The sequence below is a fragment of the Ranitomeya imitator genome, chromosome 5, assembly GCF_032444005.1.
Source record: "Ranitomeya imitator isolate aRanImi1 chromosome 5, aRanImi1.pri, whole genome shotgun sequence".
Lineage (NCBI taxonomy): Eukaryota > Metazoa > Chordata > Amphibia > Anura > Dendrobatidae > Ranitomeya > Ranitomeya imitator.
In genome coordinates this window covers 265,826,736-265,851,881 of record NC_091286.1, presented here as the reverse complement: position 1 = coordinate 265,851,881, position 25,146 = coordinate 265,826,736, and the positions used below count along the sequence as shown (strand labels likewise).

The 25,146-nt window shown below is 44.5% G+C and overlaps 1 protein-coding gene across 1 annotated transcript in view; it reads right to left on the bottom strand.

Annotated features, from left to right (window-relative positions):
- Positions 1 to 25,146, bottom strand: part of MFSD4B (major facilitator superfamily domain containing 4B) — a 66,474-nt gene that overhangs the window by 25,084 nt on the left and 16,244 nt on the right. Inside the window, exons 2-3 of the mRNA XM_069726143.1 lie at positions 5,927 to 6,095; positions 5,199 to 5,315 (exon numbers count right to left, since the gene is read on the bottom strand). Of these exons, the coding sequence (XP_069582244.1) occupies positions 5,199 to 5,315; positions 5,927 to 6,095 (286 nt within the window). The remainder of the gene's footprint in view (positions 1 to 5,198; positions 5,316 to 5,926; positions 6,096 to 25,146) is intronic.

The window sequence follows — 25,146 nt, the reverse complement described above, 5'->3', positions numbered from 1 at the left end:
AGAGCCTGTTTGACTGCCACAAGCTCTCTTAGATTTGAGGAATTCTGGGATTCTTGAATCGACCATCGCCCTTGGGTTAGAATGTCTCCCATATGGGCTCCCCAACCGAACGGACTGGCATCTGTTGTAATTACGTTGTTCGGAGTGATGGTCCAGAGAACCCCTTTTGACAAATGTGCCAGATTGAGCCACCATCTCAGATCGTGAAGAGTGGCGGGTGATAGACCGAATTTTCTGCTCAGAGCACCGTGAAGATCTTTCTCTGCTTGAAGAACCTCGTATTTAAGCATTCGAGTATGAGCCTGAGCCCATCTCACTGCCGATATACACGCAGTCAAAGATCCTAGTAGAGACATTGCGTCTCTTAAACTTAAGTTTGGAGTTTTCCTTACGGCCGTGATTCTTTGAATGATCTTCTGCTTCTTCTCTTCTGGTAGGAAGGATGACTGATCTTCTGAGTCTAGAAGAACTCCTAGAAAGATTTGACGTCTTGTGGGTTCCAGTTTTGACTTTTCCCAGTTGACTATCCACCCGAGTTCCTGTAGGGATGATATTATGGCATTTACCCTAAACGTACACAGAGCAATTGAATTTCCAACTATCAAAAAATCGTCTAGATAGGGCACTACAAGGGTTTCCTTTTCCCTAATATGGGCCATTACTTCCGAGATAACTTTAGTAAAAATTCTAGGTGCCATGGATAGACCAAAGGGCATTGCCAAATATTGGAAATGTTTAATCTGATGGTTTACCCATACTGCCATCCTGAGGAATTGCTGGTGATTTCTGTGAACTGGAAGATGGTAGTACGCATCTTTTAGATCCAAGACCGACATGTAGCACCTAGGAAATAAAAGCTTAGTTGTTGATTTAATGGATTCCATTTTAAAAGCGTGGTACTGAAGATATTTATTCAATTTACGTAAATTTATGATAGTCCTAAAGGACCCATCAGGTTTAGATATTAAGAATAGCGGAGAATAAAAACCCGTCTTCTCCTGATGTTTTGGTACCTCTTCAATAACTCGCTTTGTAAGCAATTGTTGAATCTCTAATTCTAAGGCCTGTTGTTGGGCCGGAGTGTCCAGTGATGTTATCACAAAATGATTTGGTGGAGTTCTCAAGAATTCTAATTTTAATCCTGACTCAATCACCCCCATTATCCAGGCACTAGAAGTAATCTTTTTCCATTTATCTGAGAAGAACTTTAGTCTTCCCCCTACTGGTAGATCAGTTTTATCTGTAATTACGTCTACGTCTTGAGAAAGATGAAGGGTTCTTATAGTATCCACCTTTCTTCTTTTGATCCGGTGTTTCCCAGTCGCGATTATTTCCCTGCTGGTCTGACTGGAATCTTCTGAAGGGCATGCGTCTCCGGAAGGCATTCCTAAAAGTGGGATTAAACGTTTTAGGAAATCCCTTCTTTCTGTCTTCTGCCTTTGCAAGGATGTCATCCAGCACCGGGCCGAATAGGGACTCACCCCTACATGGAATGGAGCACAATTTGGCTTTTGCCTGAGCATCCCCCTTCCAGGTTTTTAGCCAAAGTGCCCGTCGGGCTGCATTTGAGAGACCCGCCGATCTTGCAGCCAATTTCAGGGAATCAATCGAGGCATCCGCTAGATAAGCCGCTCCTTCCCTGACCTGAGACAGGGAATTTAACAATTTATCCCTGGGTACTTTTGCTTTAAGCTGTTCCTCCAGCTGAGTCACCCAGACCATAACTGATCTTGCCGTACAGGTGCCTGCGATTGCGGGCTTAAAGGCTCCAGATGATGCTTCCCACACCTTCTTAAGGAGCATGTCAGCCTTCCTGTCTGAAGGATCTTTAAGGAGTCCTACATCCTCTAACGGTAGCGAGTCTGTTTTCGAGGTAGAGGCTACTGCCGCATCTATTTTTGGGATCTTCATCCACTGGGATAAGGTGTCATCCTCAAAGGGGTACCTTCTTTTTGCGGCCGAAGGTAAGAACCCTTTATCCAGCTTGTCCCACTCCCGTTTGACCAGATCTTTAATGGTATCTACCACCGGGAAAGCTTTGCGACTTCTCTGGCTCAGCCCTGCGAACATGATCTCCTGGGTTGTTTTCGGCTCTTTACTCTCAGCCACACCCATAGTCGCACGGACTGCCTTAATTAAAGTCTCCATATTATCTGTGGCAAAGCAAGGCCTTCCTTCCTCATCTGAGGAGGATGGTGATGAACTCTCCGAGCACTCGCCCTCTTGCAACGAAGGGCTGGAATCGGATACCATTTCCATACTACTCTTCTCATGCCGCTTAGATTTAAGAGAAGATTTTATTTCTTCCCTAATTACTTCCCTCAAATCCGATACACGAAGGGGGGCCTCTTCCTCTAACGTATGGCATATACACGTCTGACATAATCTCTTTACATAGGTGTCAGGTAGTGGCTCCGTGCATAACGCACACTGCTTATGTTTGGACTTTGAGGCCTTCTTCCCCTATAACAAAACATAGTATAGAAGACAGTTGTATCAGCCAGTGGCTCAGATATAACACTCACCACTGCTGATGAAATTAGAGTACCGGTTTCTGAGGGGGTGAGGTGCGATGTGACGTGCCAGGATCCTGCTGCCCGCGTGTCACATCTCCACTCTGAGATCTGCTGCTGCTCCTTTGCTGCTCTCCTTTTCGGTGTTCGGCGTCTCCTGTGGAAGACATGTTGCCGCACACCACTCACCAAGCGCTGCCTTCTTTTCAAAGGTCCCGCGCTCCTCCTCCCGGCCTCCTCCGGAAGTCGTTAGATCACTTCCGGGTCATAAGCACCGACCTGCTCCCGCAGCGTCGCGCGCGTGTGGACGACCCAGGGTGGCGTGCCTTCCCCTGGGAACGCCACTTCGGCGTTCAGCCGCTCCTTGCCAGACGAGGGGGGAAGCTGGACACAGGACTTCCCCCGACGCTGCTTCCGGGCCCCCGACTCTGCCGTTCTCACCTGGACACCGCACAGAGGCTTGGCGGACCCGGGTAGGTGACCTGTAGGCTCCCGCCGTCCGGACAGGAACCCAAACTGGAGGGCGAGGGGGACCGCCCCTTTTTAACCTGTAGGTTCCTGTCCGGAAGGTGGGCGGATCCCCTCTCTCGTTGTGGGTGCTGTCGTGGCGATAGGAAAATGTCATTAGTTTAGATGCAATAACTCACCAAGATAGTATCAGACATGAGGGGCTTAGATACAGGGGCTCAGCATCACAGTATCCGCTATCATGAGATGATACTTGGGTGCAGCAAGACTGTATCAAACATAATGGGCTTAGATGCCCAGATTCGGCAGTACAATTTCTACACATCGGCCCAAATATATGTAGGCTTACCATAACCGTATTAAACAGGATAGTAATATATGACAGATAATGCTACTTATCCATCATATACCTCTGACTTCTGAGATTAGATACAAAGCTCATCTGGGTAATAAATGGCCCTGAATAGTTACAGAAACCTTGACAATACTGCTGATTAGAGGTTCAGAGGTTTTCCTGCAGAAGTCTGCAGCACACAAGCATGGTATCTGGGGGCATGTCCTTTATTACACGGCAGGCTGAGCTACGAGATGGATGCTGTTATAAGACACTTTTGTCATAACAGCGATTTGATTTACTGTTACGAGTTGTGGCGAGTAAATGGTCACACCACATTCCTGTATATCAGGGAGGTCAAACTCAAATACAGGACAAAATTAAAAAGTTGGACAAAGTTGTGGGCCAACCTTGATATTTATTAAAATAATATCTACAATTAAGGACATATTTCCTTATCAACAAATAGCATGTCATATGTTGTGAAGGGGTTAAAGGAGTTGTTTGGTCTAAAATGACAAGAGTTACTGCAGACTTGTGAATTCTCACAGAGCATGCACTTAGCGCTGTGAAGATTATACTGTGTCCGCACCGGGAACGGCGGTCACGAGACCACAGTTATCCAACTCCTGGCTAGAACCTGACCAGACTGTTTATGGCCTTATGCAATATACTAATATTGAGCATGCCAAAAACAGTGTAGTCAGGTTCTGGCCAGGAGTTAGCATATTGCATACTTGCGGTCACGTGACCGCTGTTCCCGGCGCTGACAGTGGTGAATCCTCACAAGTCTGCAGTGACATGCAGCGAGAGCAGACTTGTCATTTTAAACTGGACAACTCCTGTAATGAATATCTAGATGACTGTGGCACTGCAGTGTAGCTGAAATGGTGCCTCCCAGGTACGACACCAGGGAAATGCCATTACCCCTTCAGGTACACACCATTTGCTGCAGGGGTGGGTGACCTCACAGGGAAGAGCACTAGATTCAGGCACTTTATGCAGGACCTCATTCCTACTGTAGTGTGCTTTACTACAGAACGTATATATGGGAGAGAAAAGGAGGTGGGAGGGGTGATGCTGGGTATATTTCTCTGGGGCCTTTTGAGATGGCAAATTTTGGATCTTGAAGAAAACAAGTACAGCTTAAGCACACTAGCAATTCGAAAAGACTGACATCAAAAGCCTCAAGGATGTAGCAAAGGAATAATCAAGCGGTATGGAATAAAAATTCTTCCACCCCTTCCTCCCAGAAGATGCAAGCTGCTGTCACCTGGGGATTTACTAGGCACAAAAGAAAGGTCTTATCTATCCTTACACAAAAGCATCTCTTGTTTGGTCACATGCTGCGACTCCTCTTCTCCGATTGGCCAGTGCAGTGGGCGGTCTGAAGAAGTGACGGCAAGTAACATTACATTCACTGTGCACAAGGCACTTGCTTGTCTCTGACGCAGCTTCTTCAGACTGCAGAACAGGGGAGAGAGGGCTGCCTTCCTCGCACTGCAAATGTTATTAGCTCGCGGGCCTATACTGGTACAAGTGGATATTCTGTACATTTTTCGTCCAAGAAAAACATTCCACGCATATCTTATTCTTGCTATGATTCAATTTGCTGTGTAATTACTTTTTCTTTTTTTTGGATATGAGAGTAGAAAATTAAAAGCATTTAAAAAAAAAAAAAAATATCAGTTTTGTGCTTATTGTTGGTGTGCTATTCCCTTAAACAATATATTGACTTCTAAGCGCCGTATTGCAGCACCGCACAACTGGTACAACTGAAATTGGACTGTAGGTTGCTCTGCAAGACTACTGTGCCCATGGGGCCTAAAAAAATGTATTTTTCTATGTTAATTTATAAAATGTAGATGAAGTATTGTGCTTACCAGTGTCTAGAAATCCCATGGAAGTTCCCACAATAGACATAACTCCGGTAAGAAATATGGCCTTCTTACACCAAGGCAAGATAAAAAGTCCTGTACAAGTAGCCAACATTGATAATCCTTGAAATAAGAAGATACAGAAAAATAAAATAACTTCACTACATTCTAATGACAGGTAAAAATTAAATCTAATAAACAACTATGCTGGTCACAAAAAGATGAAGTCGGTAAAAAGGGCAGCATATATTTTCCAAAATAAAATTTTAGCATAAACGTCTGTGACCTCTAGCATCAAAGTTTAGAAACGAGAGTATAAATTTCCCTAGATAGGACCTTTGCTCAATAGCAGACTGGTCTTCAAAGGATATTCTCATTTCGTACATTTATGGCATATCTCAAAAGGTAGGATCTGTATCTATCAGACATTTATGGCATATCATGTGTGTATGCCATAAATGTACAAGTTAGGCTGCTTTCACACATCAGGTTTTTTGTTTCAGTCTCTCTCTCTCTCGCAGTAAAGAGAGCCGGATCCAGCTAAAAAACGGATCCGGTGCATCAGTTTTTCACAATTTACGCCGGATCCGTTTTTTGCAAATTTGCCGGATTTAGCCTGAAACCAAAAACCTGATGTGTGAAAGCAGCCTTAGGGTTAACATCAGTGTATAGAGGTAGATTTTACATAGTCAAACTTACCATCATGTGTAAATTTTACAATTTATTAAACCTACCTAGAAGGAGATGCTGATTTATGCGGTCAAAAAGGACACCTCCCAAAACAGAGCCACCAAGATATCCTAAGGATCGCCCTACGAAAATGTAGGAAATGTTTCCAACAGTGCTTCCTACATTTGCTGCCAGATCAGGGAATGTTGGACCTAAAACCGAAATGGCCATTCCCTAAAAAAAAAAAAAACACAAAGAAAAACAATTTATTCAAAAAGTGCTAATAGCTGTATTGATAATAAAATGAAAGAATATGAATAAACAATCACTAGTTGACTTTGTGCACATAGCCATAATACAGCTCTATGCCGTACGGTGAAATACATACAGTGGCTTACAAATGTATTCACCCCCTTAGCATTTTTAGTGTTTTGCTACCTCAACCTGGAATGTTACAGTTTTGTAGTGTTTGCATCAGTTCATGTAATCAACAAGCCTACAACTGTGAACATTTGGTTTTCTTTTCATTGTGAAGCAAACAACAAATTGGACAAAATAACTGAAAACTTCAGTGTCCATAACTATAGTAATGGACCCCCTATAGCAGTGTTCCCCAAGTTCGGTCCTCAAGAGCCACCAATGGGCCATGTTTTCAGGTTTTCCTTAGTAATCCCCAGGTGAGAACTCCATAATCTAGACAGGCATCAATTCCATCACCTGGGCCATACTAAGGAAATCCTAAAACACGAGCTGTTGGTGGCTCTTGAGGAATGGAGTTGGGGAACACTGCCCTATAGTAAGTACATTGTAGAGCCTCCTTTTGAAGCAATTATAGCTGCAAGTCTCTGTGGATAAGCCTCCATAAGCTTTCCACATCTTGCCACTGGGATTTTTCCCTATTCGTAGAGGCAAAACTGCTCCAGTTCCTTCAAGTTACATGGTTTCCTCTGGAGAACAGCAACTTCAAGTCGTGCCACAGATTCTCAATTGGATTAAGGTCTGGGCTTTGATTAGGCCACGCCAAAACACTTACATGTTTCCCCTTCAACTAAAAACGAGTGTTACTTTAGCAGTATGCGTTAGATCATTGTCTTGTTGGAAGGTGAACCTCTGTCCTCGTCTCAAGTTACTGACAGACTCAAACAGGTTTTGCTAAAGAATATCCATATATTTCACACCATCTATCTTCTCCTCAACTAGGACCATTTCCCCTGTCCCTGCTGCCAAAAGACATCCCCAAAGTGTAATGCTGCCACCACCTATATTGCACTGAGGGGATTGTGTTCTTGGGGTGGTGAGAAGTATTGGTTTGGGGGTCAAGCATAGCGTTTATACCTTGGTGGCCAAAAAGATAAATTTTGGTCTCATTGAACCACAGCACCTTCTTCCTTACATTTGGGGAGTCCCTCACATGTCTTTTGGTAAACCCAAAATGAGCCTTACAATTTGTGTATGCAAGGGGCTTTTTTCTGTGCATTCTTCCATAAAGGCCACCTCTAAGGAGCATATGGCTTATTGTGGTCATATGGACGGATACTCCAGTTTGTACTTGGAAATTCTGCAGCTCCTTTACGGTTATCTTTGGTCTATGTGCTGCCTCTGTGATTAACGCCCTCCTTGCCCTGGCTAAGCGTTTTGGTGGGCGACCCTCTCTTGGCAGGTTTGTTGTGATACCATGTTCTTTCCATTTGATGATAAAGGGGTTTGATGGTGCTCCAGGGTATCATCAGAGATTAGGATAATTTTTATTTATTTATTTTATAACCGAACCCTGACTTGTATTTCTCAACAAGCTTGTCCCTAACTGGGATTTTTGCCCTTTCCTCAAGGCAAAACTGCTCTAGGTCCTTCAAGTTAGATGGTTTCCTCTGGTGAAATGCAATCTTCAAGTCTGACCACAGATTCTCAATTGGATTAAGGTCTGGGCTTTGACTTAAGCCACTACAAAACATTCACATGTTTCCCATTAAACCACTCAAGTATTACCATAGCAGTATGCTTTGGGTCATTGTCTTGTTGGAAAGTGAATCTCCGTCCCAGTCTCAAATCACTGATAAACTGAAAACAGGTTTTGATCAAGAATATCCCTGTATTTCACACCATCCATCATCCTATCGACTTGGACCATTTTGCCTGTCACTGCTGCTGAAAAACATCCCCACAGCATGATACTGCTACCAAATTTCACTATGGGGATAGTATTCTTGGGGTGATGAGCTGTGTTGGTTTGACCCCAGATGTAGGGTTTACCTTGGTGGCCAAAAAGTAAAGTTTTGCTCTCATCTGATCACATTACCTTCCTCCATACATTTAGGGTATCTCCCCCATGTCTTTTGACAAACTCAAAATGAGTCTTACAATTTTTTTGTGTAAGTAAACGCTTTTTTCTAACAACTTTTCAGTAAAGGCCACCACTATTTAGTGTACGGCTAAGGCTTCTTTCACACTAGCGTCGGAATCTCCCCGTCGCAATGCGTCGGGGAGAGATTCCGACGCTAGCGTTTGCTGCATAGCACAATGGAGGCAGCGGATGCATTTTTCTGGCGCATCCGCTGCCCCATTGTAAGGTGCGGGGAGGTGGGGGCGGAGTTCCGGCCGCGCATGCGTGGTCGGAAAAAGCGGTCCGTCGGGAGAAAAAACGTTACATGTAGGGTTTTTTTCTCCCGACGGTCCGCCAAAGCACGACGCATTCGTCGCAAGACGGATGCGAAGTGTGCAAATCCGTCGCAAATAGAAGTGTATGGGGAAAAAACGCATCCTGCAAGCACTTTTGCAGGACGCGTTTTTTCTGCAAAACGACGCATTGTGACGGATTTAAAAAAACGCTAGTGTGAAAGTACCCTTATTGTGGTCGTATGGACAGATACTCCATTCTCTGCTTGAGAACTCTGCAGCTCCTTCAGTCCTTTGGTCTCTGTGCTGCCTCTCGGATTAATGCCCTCCTTGACCAAGCTGGGAGTTTTCGTGGGCGGCCATCTCTTGGCAGGTTCTTTCCATTTGATCATAATGAACTTGAAGGTGCCCTGGGGGATCACCAGAGATTGGAAACATTTTTTTTTTTTTTTTTTTTTTTTAATAACCCAACCCTGACTTGAACTTCCCAACAGCTTTGCACCTGACTTGTTTTGAGATCTTCTTGGTGTTCATGGTGTTTGGCTAGTGGTGCCGCTTGCTTAACCCCTTTCTGACATCTGACATACTATCCCGTCGAGGTGGGGTGCGAGGTACGTCATATGCGATCGGCCGCGCTCACGGGGGGGGAGCCTGGCCGATCGCGGCCAGGTGTCAGCTATCGCAGCTGATATCTGGTACTATGTGCCAGGAGCGGTCACGGACCGCCCCCGGCACATTAACCCCTGGCACACTGCGATCAAACATGATCGCAGTGTTCCAGCGGTATAGGGAAGCATCGCGCAGCACTCCCTGCGTGCTTCCCTGAGACCCCCGAAGCAACGCAATGTGATCGCATTGCTCCGAGGGTCTCCTACCTCCCTGCAGCAGGCCCGGAGGTGGCTTCACAGGCCTGCTCAGAGCAGGCGCCGGGAAGCCTCACTGCTGTGCACATCAGATCGCTGATCTGACAGTGCACAGCAAAGTGTCAGATCAGCGATCTTACACTAACATGATGACCCCCCTGGGGCAATGTTATAGTGTAAAAAAAAATTTAAAAAAATCCTAAAAAGAAAAAAATTATATCTATCTATCTATCTATCTATCTATCTATCTATCTATCTATCTATCTATATACACACACACACTAGATGGTGGCCCGATTCTAACGCATCGGGTATTCTAGAATATGCATGTCCATGTAGTATATTGCCCAGGCACGTAGTATATTGCCTAGCCACATAGTATATTGCACAGCGACGGAGTATAGAGCACAGAGCCACGTAGTATAGAGACTTTAAAAAAAACAAAAACATATACTCACCTTCCGAAGGCCCATTGAAGTCCTGCTATACTCACCATCCGCCGCCTTTCCCGCTCCTCAGGACGCTCCCGGGACCGCTCCATTGCAAGCGGCAGCTTCCGGTGTCAGGGCTGGTGTGAGCAGGACCTATGATGACGTCGCGGTCACATGACCGTGATGTCACGGCAGGTCCTTGTCGCATACCAGCCCTGGGACCGGAAGCTGCAGCTTGCAATGGAGCGATCCCGGGAGCGTCCTAAGCGGTGGATGGTGAGTATAGCAGGTTTTTTGTTTTTTTTAAATTATTTTTAACATGACATTTTTACTATTGATGCTGCATAGGCAGCATCAATAGTAAATAGTTGGGGACACATAGGGTTAATAGCAGAGGTAACGGAGTGCGTTACACCGCGGGCCGTTACCGCTGCCATTAACCCTGTGTGAGCGGTGAGTGGAGGGGATTATGGAGCGGGCGCCGGGCAGTGAGTGCAGGGGAGGGACTAATCGGACTGTGCCAGTCGCTGATTGGTAGCGGCAGCCATGACAGGCAGCTGCTGAGACCAATCAGCGAATGAATAACCGTGACAGAAGGACAGACGGAAGTGACCATTAGACCAAATATATATATATATATATATATATATATATATATATATATATATATATATATATATATATATATATATATATATATATATATATATATATATATATACAGTGGGGCAAAAAAGTATTTAGTCAGTCAGCAATAGTGCAAGTTCCACCACTTAAAAAGATGAGAGGCGTCTGTAATTTACATCATAGGTAGACCTCAACTATGGGAGACAAACTGAGAAAAAAAAATCCAAAAAATCACATTGTCTGTTTTTTTAACATTGTATTTGCATATTATGGTGGAAAATAAGTATTTGGTCAGGAACAAACAATCAAGATTTCTGGCTCTCACAGACCTGTAACTTCTTCTTTAAGAGTCTCCTCTTTCCTCCACTCATTACCTGTAGTAATGGCACCTGTTTAAACTTGTTATCAGTATAAAAAGACACCTGTGCACACCCTCAAACAGTCTGACTCCAAACTCCACTATGGTGAAGACCAAAGAGCTGTCAAAGGACACCAGAAACAAAATTGTAGCCCTGCACCAGGCTGGGAAGACTGAATCTGCAATAGCCAACCAGCTTGGAGTGAAGAAATCAACAGTGGGAGCAATAATTAGAAAATGGAAGACATACAAGACCACTGATAATCTCCCTCGATCTGGGGCTCCACGCAAAATCCCACCCCGTGGGGTCAGAATGATCACAAGAACGGTGAGCAAAAATCCCAGAACCACGCGGGGGGACCTAGTGAATGAACTGCAGAGAGCTGGGACCAATGTAACAAGGCCTACCATAAGTAACACACTACGCCACCATGGACTCAGATCCTGCAGTGCCAGACGTGTCCCACTGCTTAAGCCAGTACATGTCCGGGCCCGTCTGAAGTTTGCTAGAGAGCATTTGGATGATCCAGAGGAGTTTTGGGAGAATGTCCTATGGTCTGATGAAACCAAACTGGAACTGTTTGGTAGAAACACAACTTGTCGTGTTTGGAGGAAAAAGAATACTGAGTTGCATCCATCAAACACCATACCTACTGTAAAGCATGGTGGTGGAAACATCATGCTTTGGGGCTGTTTCTCTGCAAAGGGGCTAGGACGACTGATCAGGGTACATGAAAGAATGAATGGGGCCATGTATCGTGAGATTTTGAGTGCAAACCTCCTTCTATCAGCAAGGGCATTGAAGATGAAACGTGGCTGGGTCTTTCAACATGACAATGATCCAAAGCAAACCGCCAGGGCAACAAAGGAGTGGCTTCGTAAGAAGCATTTCAAGGTCCTGGAGTGGCCTAGCCAGTCTCCAGATCTCAACCCTATAGAAAACCTTTAGAGGGAGTTGAAAGTCCGTGTTGCCAAGCGAAAAGCCAAAAACATCACTGCTCTAGAGGAGATCTGCATGGAGGAATGGGCCAACATACCAACAACAGTGTGTGGCAACCTTGTGAAGACTTACAGAAAACGTTTGACCTCTGTCATTGCCAACAAAGGATATATTACAAAGTATTGAGATGAAATTTTGTTTCTGACCAAATACTTATTTTCCACCATAATATGCAAATAAAATGTTAAAAAAACAGACAATGTGATTTTCTGGATTTTTTTTTCTCAGTTTGTCTCCCATAGTTGAGGTCTACCTATGATGTAAATTACAGACGCCTCTCATCTTTTTAAGTGGTGGAACTTGCACTATTGCTGACTGACTAAATACTTTTTTGCCCCACTGTATATATATATACATACATACATACATACATACATACATACATACATACATACAGTGCCTACAAGTAGTATTCAACCCCCTGCAGATTTAGCAGGTTTACACATTTGGAATTAACTTGGCATTGTGACATTTGGACTGTAGATCAGCCTGGAAGTGTGAAATGCACTGCAGCAAAAAAGAATGTTATTTCTTTGTTTATTTTTTTTTTTAAATTGTGAAAAGTCTTTTCAGAGGGTCATTTATTATTCAACCCCTCAACCCACCAGAATTCTGTTTGGTTCCCCTAAAGTATTAAGAAGTAGTTCAGGCACAAAGAACAATGAGCTTCACATGTTTGGATTAATTATCTTTTTTTCCAGCCTTTTCTGACTATTTAAGACCCTCCCAAAACTTGTGAACAGCACTCATACATGGTCAACATGGGAAAGACAAAGGAGCATTCCAAGGCCATCAGAGACAAGATCGTGGAGGGTCACAAGGCTGGCAAGGAATACAAAACCCTTTCCAAGGAGTTGGGCCTACCTGTCTCCACTGTTGGGAGCATCATCCGGAAGTGGAAGGCTTATGGAACTACTGTTAGCCTTCCACGGCCTGGACAGCCTTTGAAAGTTTCCTCCCGTGCCGAGGCCAGGCTTGTCCGAAGAGTCAAGGCTAACCCAAGGACAACAAGGAAGGAGCTCGGGGAAGATCTCATGGCAGTGGGGACATTGGTTTCAGTCAATACCATAAGTAACGTACTCCACCGCAATGGTCTCCGTTCCAGACGATCCCGTAAGGTACCTTTACTTTCAAAGCGTCATGTCAAGGCTCATCTACAGTTTGCTCATGATCACTTGGAGGACTCTGAGACTGACTGGTTCAAGGTTCTCTGGTCTGATGAGAACAAGATCGAGATCTTTGGTGCCAACCACACACGTGACGTTTGGAGACTGGATGGCACTGCATACGACCCCAAAAATACCATCCCTACAGTCAAGCATGGTGGTGGCAGCATCATGCAGTGGGGCTGATGCTCAGCCAAGGGGCCTGGCCATCTGGTCCGCATCCATGGGAAGATGGATAGCACGGCCTACCTGGAGATTTTGGCCAAGAACCTCCGCTCCTCCATCAAGGATCTTAAGATGGGTCGTCATTTCATCTTCCAACAAGACAACGACCCAAAGCACACAGCCAAGAAAACCAAGGCCTGGTTCAAGAGGCAAAAAATCAAGGTGTTGCAGTGGCCTAGTCAGTCTCCTGACCTTAACCCAATTGAAAACTTGTGGAAGGAGCTCAAGATTAAAGTCCACATGAGACACCCAAAGAACCTAGATAACTTGGAGAAGATCTGCATGGAGGAGTGGGCCAAGATAACTCCAGAGACCTGTGCCGGCCTGATCAGGTCTTATAAAAGACAATTATTAGCTGTAATTGCAAACAAAGGTTATTCCACAAAATATTAAACCTAGGGGTTGAATAATAATTGACCCACACTATTATGTTTAAAATTTATAAAAATTTAACTGAGCAACAAAACTTTTTGGTTTGTAAGATTTATGCATCTGTTAATAAATCCTGCTCTTGTTTGAAGTTTGAAGTCTCTAACTTATTTGCATCTTATTAAACCTGCTAAATCTGCATGGGGTTGAATACTACTTGCAGGCACTCTGTATATATATATACCGTATATACTCGAGTATAAGCCGACCCGAGTATAAGCCGACCCCCCTAATTTTGCCACAAAAAACTGGGAAAACTTATTGACTCGAGTATAAGCCTAGGGTGGAAATGCAGCATTTACCGGTGAATTTCAAAAATAAAAATAGATCATTATTTCCCCATAGCTGTGCCATACAGTGCTCTGCACCGTTCATATTTCCCCATAGCTGTGCCATATACGGTGCTCTGCACCGTTCATATTTCCCCATAGCTGTGCCATATACGGTGCTCTGCACCGTTCACTGTGCCCCATAGATGTGCCATATACGGTGCTCTGCACCGTTCACTGTGCCCCATAGATGTGCCATATACGGTGCTCTGCACCGTTCACTGTGCCCCATAGATGTGCCATATACGGTGCTCTGCACCGTTCACTGTGCCCCATAGATGTGCCATATACGGTGCCCTGCACCGTTCACTGTGCCCCATAGATGTGCCATATACGGTGCTCTGCACCGTTCACTGTGCCCCATAGATGTGTCATATACGGTGCTCTGCACCGTTCACTGTGCCCCATAGATGTGCCATATACGGTGCTCTGCACCGTTCACTGTGCCCCATAGATGTGCCATATAAGGTGCCCTGCACCGTTCACTGTGCCCCATAGATGTGCCATATACGGTGCCCTGCACCGTTCACTGTGCCCCATAGATGTGCCATATACGGTGCTCTGCACCGTTCACTGTGCCCCATAGATGTGCCATATACGGTGCTCTGCACCGTTCACTGTGCCCCATAGATGTGCCATATACGGTGCTCTGCACCGTTCACTGTGCCTCATAGATGTGCCATATACGGTGCTCTGCACCGTTCACTGTGCCCCATAGATGCTCCACATAAATCTCTGCCGCCGCCGCCGCTGCTACAATAAAAAAAAAAAAACACATACTCACCTCCCTTGATTGCAGCTCCCGGCGTCTCGTTCCGGCGCCTCCATCTTCCCGGCGTCTCTGCTCTGACTGATCAGGCAGAGGGCGCCGCGCACACTATATGCGTCATCGCGCCCTCTGCCTGAACAGTCAGAGCGCAGACGCCGGGAAGATGGAGCGAGTCCTCGGCGGCTGGAACGAGGACAGGTGAATATGCTATACTTACCTAGTCCTGGCGATCCTCGCGCTGTCCCTCTGCCTGGTCTTCGGTGCCGCAGCTTCTTTCTCTATCAGCGGTCACCGGCACCGCTGATTAGAGGAATGAATAGGCGGCTCCACCCCTATGGGAGGTGGAGCCGCTTATTCATTTCTGTAATGAGCGGTCCCACGTGACCGCTGAAGAGGGGAAGAAGCTGCAACACAGAAGACCGTGGGACGGCAGGGACAGCGCGAGGATCGCTGGGACTAGGTAAGTATGCCTCAGCGCCCTCTCCCCCTCACCCGCCGACCCTGCCACCAACCTTGACTCGAGTATAAGCCGAGAGGGGCACTTTCAGCCCAAAATTGTGGGCTGAAAATCTCGGCTTATACTCGAGTATATACGGTATATATATATATATATATATATATATATATATATATATATATATATATATATATATATATATATATATATATATATATATATATATACACACACACACACACACAATAAAAGTACACATATTTAGTATCGCCGCGTCCGTAACGACCTGACCTATACTAGTTAATACTGGCCCACTAGTTAACCCCTTCAGTGATCACCATAAAAAAAAGAAGCAAAAAACAATGCTTTATTATTATACCGCCAAACAAAAAATGGAATAACACGCGATCAAAAAGACGGATATAAATAACCATGGTACCGCTGAAAACGTCATCTTGTCCCGCAAAAAACGAGCCGCCACACAGCATCATCAGCAAAAAAATAAAAAAAAGTTATAGTCCTCAAATAAAGCGATGCAAAATTATTTTTTCTATAAAATAGTTTCTATCGTATAAAAGAGCCAAAACATAAAAAAAAGATATAAATGAGGTATCGCTGTAATCGTACTGACCTGAAGAATAAAACTGGTTAATCCATTTTACCAAACGCGGAACGGTATAAACGCCTCCCCCAAAAGAAATTCATGAATAGCTGGTTTTTGGTCATTCTGCCTCACAAAAAAAAAAAGGATCAAAAAAATGTCACGTGCCCGAAAATGTTACCAATAAAAACGTCAAGTCATCCCGCAAAAAACAAGACCTCACATGACTCTGTGGACCAAAATATGGAAAAATTATAGCTCAAAATGTGGTAACGCAAAAAATATTTTTTGCAATAAAAAGCGTCTTTCAGTGTGACGGCTGCCAATCATAAAAATCCGCTAAAAAACCCGCTATAAAAGTAAATCAAACCCCCCTTCATCACCCCCTTAGTTAGGGAAAAATTTCAAAAATGTATTTATTTCCATTTTCCCGTTAGGGTTAGGGGTGTGTCTAGGTTAGGGGTGTGTCTAGGTTAGGGGTGTGTCTAGGTTAGGGGTGTGTCTAGGTTAGGGGTGTGTCTAGGTTAGGGGTGTGTCTAGGTTAGGGGTGTGTCTAGGTTAGGGGTGTGTCTAGGTTAGGGGTGTGTCAAGGTTAGGGTTACCGTTGGGATTAGGATTTCAGTTATAATTGTGGGGTTTCCACTGTTTAGGCACCTCAGGGGCTCTCCAAACGCGGCATGGCGTCCGATCTCAATTCCAGCCAATTCTGCGTTGAAAAAGTAAAACAGTGCTCCTTCCCTTCTGAGCTCTCCCGTGCGGCCAAACAGGGGTTTACCCCAACATATGGGGTATCAGCGTACTCAGGACACATTGGACAACAACTTTTGGGGTCCAATTTTCCTGTTACCCTTGGGAAAATACAAAACTGGGGGCTAAAAAATAATTTTTCTGGAAAAAGATTTTTAATTTTCACGGCTCTGTGTTATAAACTGTAGTGAAACACTTGGGGGTTCAAAGCTCTCACAACACATCTAGATGAGTTCCTTAGGGGGTCTACTTTCCAAAATGTTGTCACTTGTGGGGGGTTTCAATGTTTAGGCACATCAGGGGCTCTCCAAATGCAACATGGCGTCCCATCTCAATTCCTGTCAATTTTGCATTGAAAAGTCAAACGGCGCTCCTTCCCTTCCGAGCTCTCCCATGCACCCAAACAGTCGTTTACCCCCACATATGGGGTATCAGCGTACTCAGGACAAATTGTACAACATCTTCTGGGGTCCAATTTCTTCTCTTACCCTTGGTAAAATAAAACAAATTGGAGCCAAAGTAAATTTTTTGTGAAAAAAAGTTAAATGTTCATTTTTAATTAAACATTCCAAAAATTCCTGTGAAACACCTGAAGGGTTAATAAACTTCTTGAATGTGGTTTTGAGCACCTTGAGGGGTGCAGTTTTTAGAATGGTGTCACACTTGGGTATTTTCTATCATATAGACCCCTAAAAATGACTTCAATTGAGATGTGGTCCCTAAAAAAATGGTGTTGTAAAAATGAGAAATTGCTGGTCAACTTTTAACCCTTATAACTCCCTAAGAAAAAAAAAAATTTGGTTCCAAAATTGTGCTGATGTAAAGTAGACATGTGGGAAATGTTACTTATTAAGTATTTTGTGTGACATATCTCTGTGATTTAATTACATAAAAATTCAAAGTTGGAAAATTGAGAAATTTTCAAAATTTTCACCAAATTTCCGTTTTTTTCACAAATAAACGCAGGTAATATCAAAGAAATTTTACCACTATTATGAAGTACAATATGTCACGAGAAAATGTCAGAATCACTGGGATCCGTTGAAGCGTTCCAGAGTTATAACCTCATAAAGGGACAGTGGTCAGAATTGTAAAAATTGGCCTGGTCATTAACGTGCAAACCACCCTCGGGGCTTAAGGGGTTAACTGGGAATTTGAATTGTTTGAGGATCTATGTACATCCTCCGATTCTGAGTCCACTGGTGAAAGGGATCTGCTTGGCAGGCGTGTACTGGAGCTGCTGGTGTGCACTAACCCTGCATCTCTTCCCGAATTATAGCTTTTACGTCTGCTGACGTTACTACTTTCTCTTCATGTAAGGTTAGACTGATACAATCGGGGCATAACCTTTTAACATATGAATTCGGAAGAGACTGCGTACATAGGGCACATTCTTTATGCTTGGACTTGTGTGTCCGCTTCTTAGTCTAAAAGGAGAGGGACACAGGAGGAATAGATCAGCATACAGGAAGAGGATTTTTAACTCACCCAGTGAAGCTGAAAGGTACCGGTTCTGGAGGCGCAGATTTAGGTAAAACATCCTTGACATTCTATCTGGCGGTGGATCGCTTCTCTATGGGGCGACTACTGCTTTTAGTGCTGCTTCTGGCGCTTCTCTCCTTGCTGGGAGGACGCTGTTATGCTGTAGGCAGGTGCGCTTCGTCGGCCGGTGAAGCCATACTTGCACATATCGGCTCCGACGGCGGCACCGCTTTTTAAAATCTGGCGCCGCATCTCCTGCGCCCCCAGACCCAACCCGGAAGTGCTCCAGCTACTTCCGGTTTAGAAGCGCCGCTCTCCTCACCATGCGGCAGCAAGAGCATTGAAAAGCCGGCTGCAGCGGCGCACGCGTCCTCATGGAACCGGGCGGCCCACTTCGGACCCGGACCATGAATCGGTGGACAGACGAGGGAGGAGGCTGCAAGCAGGGGTTCCCCCATTGCTGCTTCTGGTACCACAGCCCCTGCTGTTCTCACAGAAACCACACAGGCGGATGCACCTGGCCCAGGAATCCTCTTCAACTGCAGGTAATTTCGGATTCCTATAGGAGCAGGAAACCTAAACTGAGGAGGAGGAGAGGGGACCACCTCCTTTTATTCTGTAGGTTTCCTGTTCCTATGGGTGGATCCCTCTCTCTCTCATGTGGGTGCTGTTGTGGCGAAGGGTAAAACAGAGTGATCTATTTCAAGTGTTTATTTCTGTTAACCCCTTTCTGACATGGGACGTACTATCCCGTCGAGTTGGGGTGGGCCCCTATGACCACGGACGGGATAGTACGTCCAGCGCGATCGGCGGCGCTCACGGGGGGAGCGCGGCCGATCGCGGCCGGGTGTCAGCTGCCTATCGCAGCTGACATCCGGCACTATGTGCCAGGAGCGGTCACGGACCGCCCCCGGCACATTAACCCCTGGCACACCGCGATCAAAGATGATCGCGATGTGTCGGCGGTGCAGGGAAGCATCGCGCAGGGAGGGGGCTCGCTGCGGGCTTCCCGGAGCCCCCCGCAGCAACGCAATGTGATCGCGTTGCAGCGTGGGTCTTACCTCCCTCCCTGCCTGCTCCAGACCCAGATCCAAGATGGCCGCGGATCCGGGTCCTGCAGGGAGGGAGGTGGCTTCACAGCGCCTGCTCAGAGCAGGCACTGTGAAGCCTGCAGTGCTGCATGTCAGATCGGTGATCTGACAGAGTGCTGTGCAAACTGTCAGATCACCGATCTGTGATGTCCCCCCCTTGGGACAAAGTAAAAAAAAAAATTTCCAAATGTGTAAAAAAAAAAAAAAATATTATTCCCATAAATAAATTTCTTTATCTAAATAAATAAAAAAAAAAAACAATAAAAGTACATATATTTAGTATCGCTGCGTCCGTAACGGCCCGACCTATAAAACTGGCCCACTAGTTAACCCCTTCAGTAAACACCGTAAGAAAAAAAAAAAAACGAGGCAAAAAACAACGCTTTATTATCATACCGCCGAACAAAAAGTGGAATAACACGCGATCAAAAAGACAGATATAAATAACCATGGTACCGCTGAAAGCGTCATCTTGTCCTGCAAAAAACGAGCCACCATACAGCATCTTCAGCAAAAAAATAAAAAAGTTATAGTCCTGAGAATAAAGCGATGCAAAAATAATTATTTTTTCTATAAAATAGTTTTTATCGTATAAAAGTGCCAAAACATAAAAAAAAATGATATAAATGAGGTGTCGCTGTAATCGTACTGAACCGAAGAATAAAACTGCTTTATCAATTTTACCAAACGCGGAACGGTATAAACGCCTCCCCCAAAAGAAATTCATGAATAGCTGGTTTTTGGTCATTCTGCCTCACAAAAATCGGAATAAAAAGCGATCAAAAAATGTCACGTGCCCGAAAATGTTACCAATAAAAACGTCAACTCGTCCCGCAAAAAACAAGACCTCACATGACTCTGTGGACCAAAATATGGAAAAATTATAGCTCTCAAAATGTGGTAATGCAAAAAATATTTTTTGCAATAAAAAGCGTCTTTCAGTGTGTGACGGCTGCCAATCATAAAAATCCGCTAAAAGACCCACTATAAAAGTAAATCAAACCCCCCTTCACCACCCCCTTAGTTAGGGAAAAATTTAAAAAATGTATTTATTTCCATTTTCCCATTAGGGCTAGGGCTAGGGTTAGGGCTACAGTTTGGGTTGGGGCTAAAGTTACAGTTAGGGTTTAGATTACATTTACAGTTGGGAATAGGGTTGGGATTAGGGTTAGGGGTGTGTCAGGGTTAGAGGTGTGGTTAGGGTTACCGTTGGAATTAGGGTTAGGGGTGTGTTTGAATTAGGGTTTCAGTTATAATTGGGGGGTTTCTACTGTTTAGGCACATCAGGGGCTCTCCAAACGTGACATGGCGTACGATCTCAATTCCAGCCAATTCTGCCTTGAAAAAGTAAAACAGTGCTTCTTCCCTTCCGAGCTCTCCCGTGTGCCCAAACAGGGGTTTACCCCAACATATGGGGTATCAGCGCACTCAGGACAAATTGGACAACAAATTTTGGGGTCCAATTTCTCCTGTTACCCTCGGGAAAATACAAAACTGGGGGCTAAAAAATAATTTTTGTGGGAAAAAAATTTTTGTTTTATTTTTACGGCTCTCCATTATAAACTTCTGTGAAGCCCTTGGTGGGTCAAAGCGCTCACCACACATCTAGATAAGTTCCTTAGGGGTCTACTTTCCAAAATGGTGTCACTTGTGAGGGGTTTCTACTATTTAGGTACATTAGGGGCTCTGCAAACGCAACATGGCGTCTCATCTCAATTCCTGTCAATTTTGCATTGAAAAGTCAAACGGCGCTCCTTCCTTTCCGAGCTCTCCCATCCGCCCAAACAGTGGTTTACCCCCACATATGGGGTATCCGCGTACTCAGGACAAATTGTACAACAACTTTTGGGGTCCAATTTCTTCTCTTACCCTTGGAAAAATAAAAAATTGGGGGCAAAAAGATAATTTTTGTGAAAAAAATATGATTTTTTATTTTTACGGTTCTACATTATAAACTTCTGTGAAGCACTTGGTGGGTCAAAGTGCTCACCACACCTCTAGATAAGTTCCTTAGGGGGTCTACTTTCCAAAATGGTGTCACTTGTGGGGGGTTTCAATGTTTAGGCACATCAGGGGCTCTCCAAACGAAACATGGCGTCCCATCTCAATTCCAGTCAATTTTGCATTGAAAAGTCAAATGGCGCTCCTTCGCTTCCGAGCTGTGCCATGCGCCCAAACAGTGGTTTACCCCCACATGTGGGGTATTGGCATACTCAGGACAAATTGTACAACAATGTTTGGGGTCCATTTTCTCCTGTTACCCTTGGTAAAATAAAACAAATTGGAGCTGAATTAAATTTTTTGTGAAAAAAAGTTAAATGTTCATTTTTATTTAAACATTAAAAAAATTCCTGTGAAGCACCAGAAGGGTTAATAAACTTCTTGAATGTGGTTTTGAGCACCTTGAGGGGTGTAGTTTTTAGAATGGTGTCACACTTGGGTATTTTCTATCATATAGACCCCTCAAAATGACTTCAAATGAGATATGGTCCCTAAAAAAAATGGTGTTGTAGAAATGAGAAATTGCTGGTCAACTTTTCACCCTTATAACTCCCTAACAAAAAAAAATTTTGGTTCCAAAATTGTGCTGATGTAAAGTAGACATGTGGAAAATGTTACTTATTAAGTATTTTGTGTGACATATCTCTGTGATTTAATTGCATAAAAATTCAAAGTTGGAAAAATTGCGAAATTTTCATAATTTTCACCAAATTTCCGTTTTTTTCACAAATAAACACAGGTACTATCAAAGAATTTTTACCATTGTCATGAAGTACAATATGTCACGAGAAAACAATGTCAGATTCACTGGGATCCGTTGAAGCGTTCCAGAGTTATAACCTCATAAAGGGACAGTGGTCAGAATTGTAAAAATTGGCCCGGTCATTAACGTGCAAACCACCCTTGGGGGTAAAGGGGCTAATGTTGATTGGCTTACAGCCAATGAAAACACAAAAGTCATTATCTCAGTAAATGACTCAATAAATTATCAAGCAGGACTTGGCACATGTCCACACTGCCAAAATTACCAATACCTGGTTTTTATTAACAACAGCATCCCTGTGCTTGATTGGCCAAACTCGCCTGGCCTTAACACCATACAGAATCTAAGGTATATTGTAAGAGGAAGATGAAAGACACCAGACCCAACAATGCAGACAAGCTGAAGGCTGCTATCAAAGCAACCTGGGTTTCCATAACGCTTCAGAAGTGCCACAAGCTGATCACCTCCATGCCACGCCGCATTGATGCAGTAACTGATGCAAAAGGAGCCCCAAATAAGTATTGAGTGCATTTACTGAACATACATTTCAGTAGGCCAACATTTCGAATTTTAACCCCTTTCTGCCATCAGACGTACTATTGCGTCCAGGGGGGCGGGCCCTACTTCCCAAGGACGCAATAGTACGTCATAGCCGATCGGCCGCGCTCACGGGGGGAGCGGCGCCGATCGCGGCCGGGTGTCAGCTGCCTATCGCAGCTGACATCCGGCACTATGTGCCAGGAGCGGTCACGGACCGCCCCCGGCACATTAACCCCCGGCACACCGCGATCAAAGATGATCGCGATGTGCCGGCGGTGCAGGGAAGCACCGCGCAGGGAGGGGGGCTCCCTGCGGGCTTCCCTGAGACCCCCGCAGCAACGCGATGTAATCGCGTTGCTGCGAGGGTCTTGCCGCCCTCCCTCCCTGCTCCAGGTCCCGGATCCAAGATGGCCGCGGATCCGGGTCCTGCAGGGAGGGAGGTGGCTTCACAGAGCCTGCTCAGAGCAGGCACTGTGAAGCCTGCACTGCTGCATGTCAGATCAGTGATCTGACAGAGTGCTGTGCAAACTGTCAGATCACTGATCTGTGATGTCCCCCCCTGGGACAAAGTAAAAAAGTAAAAAAAAAAAATTCCAAATGTGTAAAAAAAATTAAAAAAAAATATTCCTAAATAATGAAAAAAAAAAAAAAAAAATATTCCCATAAATACATTTCTTCATCTAAATTAAAAAAAAAAAAAACAATAAAAGTACACATATTTAGTATCGCCGCGTCCGTATCGACTCGCCCTATAAAACTGGCACACTAGTTAACCCCTTCAGTAAACACCGTAAGAAAAAAAAAAAAAAAACGAGGCAAAAAACGACGCTTTATTATCATACCGCCGAACAAAAAGTGGAATAACACGTGATCAAAAAGACAGATATAAATAACCATGGTACCGCTGAAAGCGTCATCTTGTCCCGCAAAAAACGAGCCGCCATACAGCATCATCAGCAAAAAAATGAAAAAGTTATAGTCCTGAGAATAAAGCGATGCCAAAATAATTATTTTTTCTATAAAATAGTTTTTATCGTATAAAAGCGCCAAAACATAAAAAAATGATATAAATGAGATGTCGCTGTAATCGTACTGACCCGAAGAATAAAACTGCTTTATCAATTTTACCAAACGCGAAACGGTATAAACGCCTCCCCCAAAAGAAATTCATGAATAGCTGGTTTTTGGTCATTCTGTCTCACAAAAATCGGAATAAAAAGCGATCAAAAAATGTCACGTGCCCGAAAATGTTACCAATAAAAACGTCAACTCGTCGCGCAAAAAACAAGACCTCACATGACTGTGTGGACCAAAATATGGAAAAATTATAGCTCTCAAAATGTGGTAACGCAAAAAATATTTTTTGCAATAAAAAGCGTCTTTCAGTGTGTGACGGCTGCCAATCATAAAAATCCGCTAAAAAACCCGCTATAAAAGTAAATCAAACCCCCCTTCATCACCCCCTTAGTTAGGGAAAAATAAAAAAATGTATTTATTTCCATTTTCCCGTTAGGGCTAGGGTTAGGGCTAGGGTTAGGGCTAGGGTTAGGGCTAGGGTTAGGGCTAGGGTTAGGGTTAGGGTTGGGGCTAGGGTTAGGGCTAGGGTTAGGGCTAGGGTTAGGGCTAGGGTTAGGGCTAGGGTTAGGGCTAGGGTTAGGGCTACAGTTAGGGTTGGGGCTAAAGTTACAGTTAGGGTTTAGATTACATTTACAGTTGGGAATAGGGTTGGGATTAGGGTTAGGGGTGTGTCAGGGTTAGAGGTGTGGTTAGGGTTACCGTTGGAATTAGGGTTAGGGGAGTGTTTGGATTAGGGTTTCAGTTATAATTGGGGGGTTTCCACTGTTTAGGCACATCAGGGGCTCTCCAAAAGCGACATGGCGTCCGATCTCAATTCCAGCCAATTCTGCGTTGAAAAAGTAAAACAGTGCTTCTTTCCTTCCGAGCTCACCCGTGTGCCCAAACAGGGGTTTACCCCAACATATGGGGTATCAGCGTACTCAGGACAAATAGGACAACAACTGTTTGGGTCCAATTTCTCCTGTTACCCTTGGGAAAATACAAAACTGGGGGCTAAAAAATAATTTTTGTGGGAAAAAAAAGATTTTTTATTTTTACGGCTCTGCGTTATAAACTGTAGTGAAACACTTGGGGTTCAAAGTTCTCACAACACATCTAGATAAGTTCCCGGGGGGGTCTAGTTTCCAATATGGGGTCACTTGTGGGGGGTTTCTACTGTTTAGGTACATTAGGGGCTCTGCAAACGCAATGTGACGCCTGCAGACCATTCCATCTAAGTCTGCATTCAAATGGCACTCCTTCCCTTCCGAGCCCTCCCATGCGCCCAAACAGTGGTTTCCCCCCACATATGGGGTATCAGCGCACTCAGGACAAATTGGACAACACATTTTTGGGTCCAATTTCTCCTGTTACCCTCGGGAAAATACAAAACTGGGGGCTAAAAAATAATTTTTGTGGGAAAAAATTTTTGTTTTATTTTTTACGGCTCTCCATTATAAACCTCTGTGAAGCCCTTGGTGGGTCAAAGCGCTCACCACACATCTAGATAAGTTCCTTAGGGGGTCTACTTTCCAAAATGGTGTCACTTGTGAGTGGTTTCTACTATTTAGGTACATTAGGGGCTCTGCAAACGCAACATGGCGTCTCATCTCAATTCCTGTCAATTTTGCATTGAAAAGTCAAACGGCGCTCCTTCCTTTCCGAGCTCTCCCATCCGCCCAAACAGTGGTTTACCCCCACATATGGGGTATCAGCGCACTCAGGACAAATTGTACA